This window comes from Charadrius vociferus, unplaced genomic scaffold, assembly GCF_000708025.1.
Source record: "Charadrius vociferus isolate BGI_N301 unplaced genomic scaffold, ASM70802v2 scaffold282, whole genome shotgun sequence".
Lineage (NCBI taxonomy): Eukaryota > Metazoa > Chordata > Aves > Charadriiformes > Charadriidae > Charadrius > Charadrius vociferus.
In genome coordinates, this window is record NW_009647731.1 from 1,875,221 (window position 1) to 1,875,548 (window position 328).

At 70.4% G+C, this 328-nt stretch overlaps 1 protein-coding gene across 1 annotated transcript in view; it reads right to left on the minus strand.

Annotated features, from left to right (window-relative positions):
* The window catches only part of PCGF6 (polycomb group ring finger 6), a gene marked incomplete at its 5' end in the record, with an annotated part of 24,253 nt that extends 23,932 nt beyond the window's left edge, over positions 1 to 321 (minus strand). Inside the window, one exon of the mRNA XM_009881617.1 lies at positions 70 to 321. Within this exon, the coding sequence (XP_009879919.1) occupies positions 70 to 321 (252 nt within the window). The remainder of the gene's footprint in view (positions 1 to 69) is intronic.
* Positions 322 to 328: the final 7 nt, after the last annotated feature.

Consider the following 328-nt stretch of genomic DNA (forward strand, 5'->3'; position numbering starts at 1 on the left):
CCGTTGTGCGGCGGTACGTACCCTCACCTCAGAGGGCGTCCTCCGCTCCCCCCCGCCCCGCGCCCGTACCTCCCGGTCATCGTCCGAGTCGAGCTCCCCGTCGTCAGTCCCGAACCGAGCCCCGGGGTCCCCCTCGAGCTCCTCTTCCTCCAGCTCCTCTTCCTCGTCGTCTTCGTCGTCGTCCTCATCGCCGCTGGACTCTGAGCGGCTCCGCTCAAATTCGAAGGGGAGGGAGCGCGACCCCGAACAGCTGGGAGTCCCCTCCATCTCCTGGTCCTCATCGGCCGGGCCCGCGCCTGCTCCATCCCCGCCCGACAGCCCCCAGACC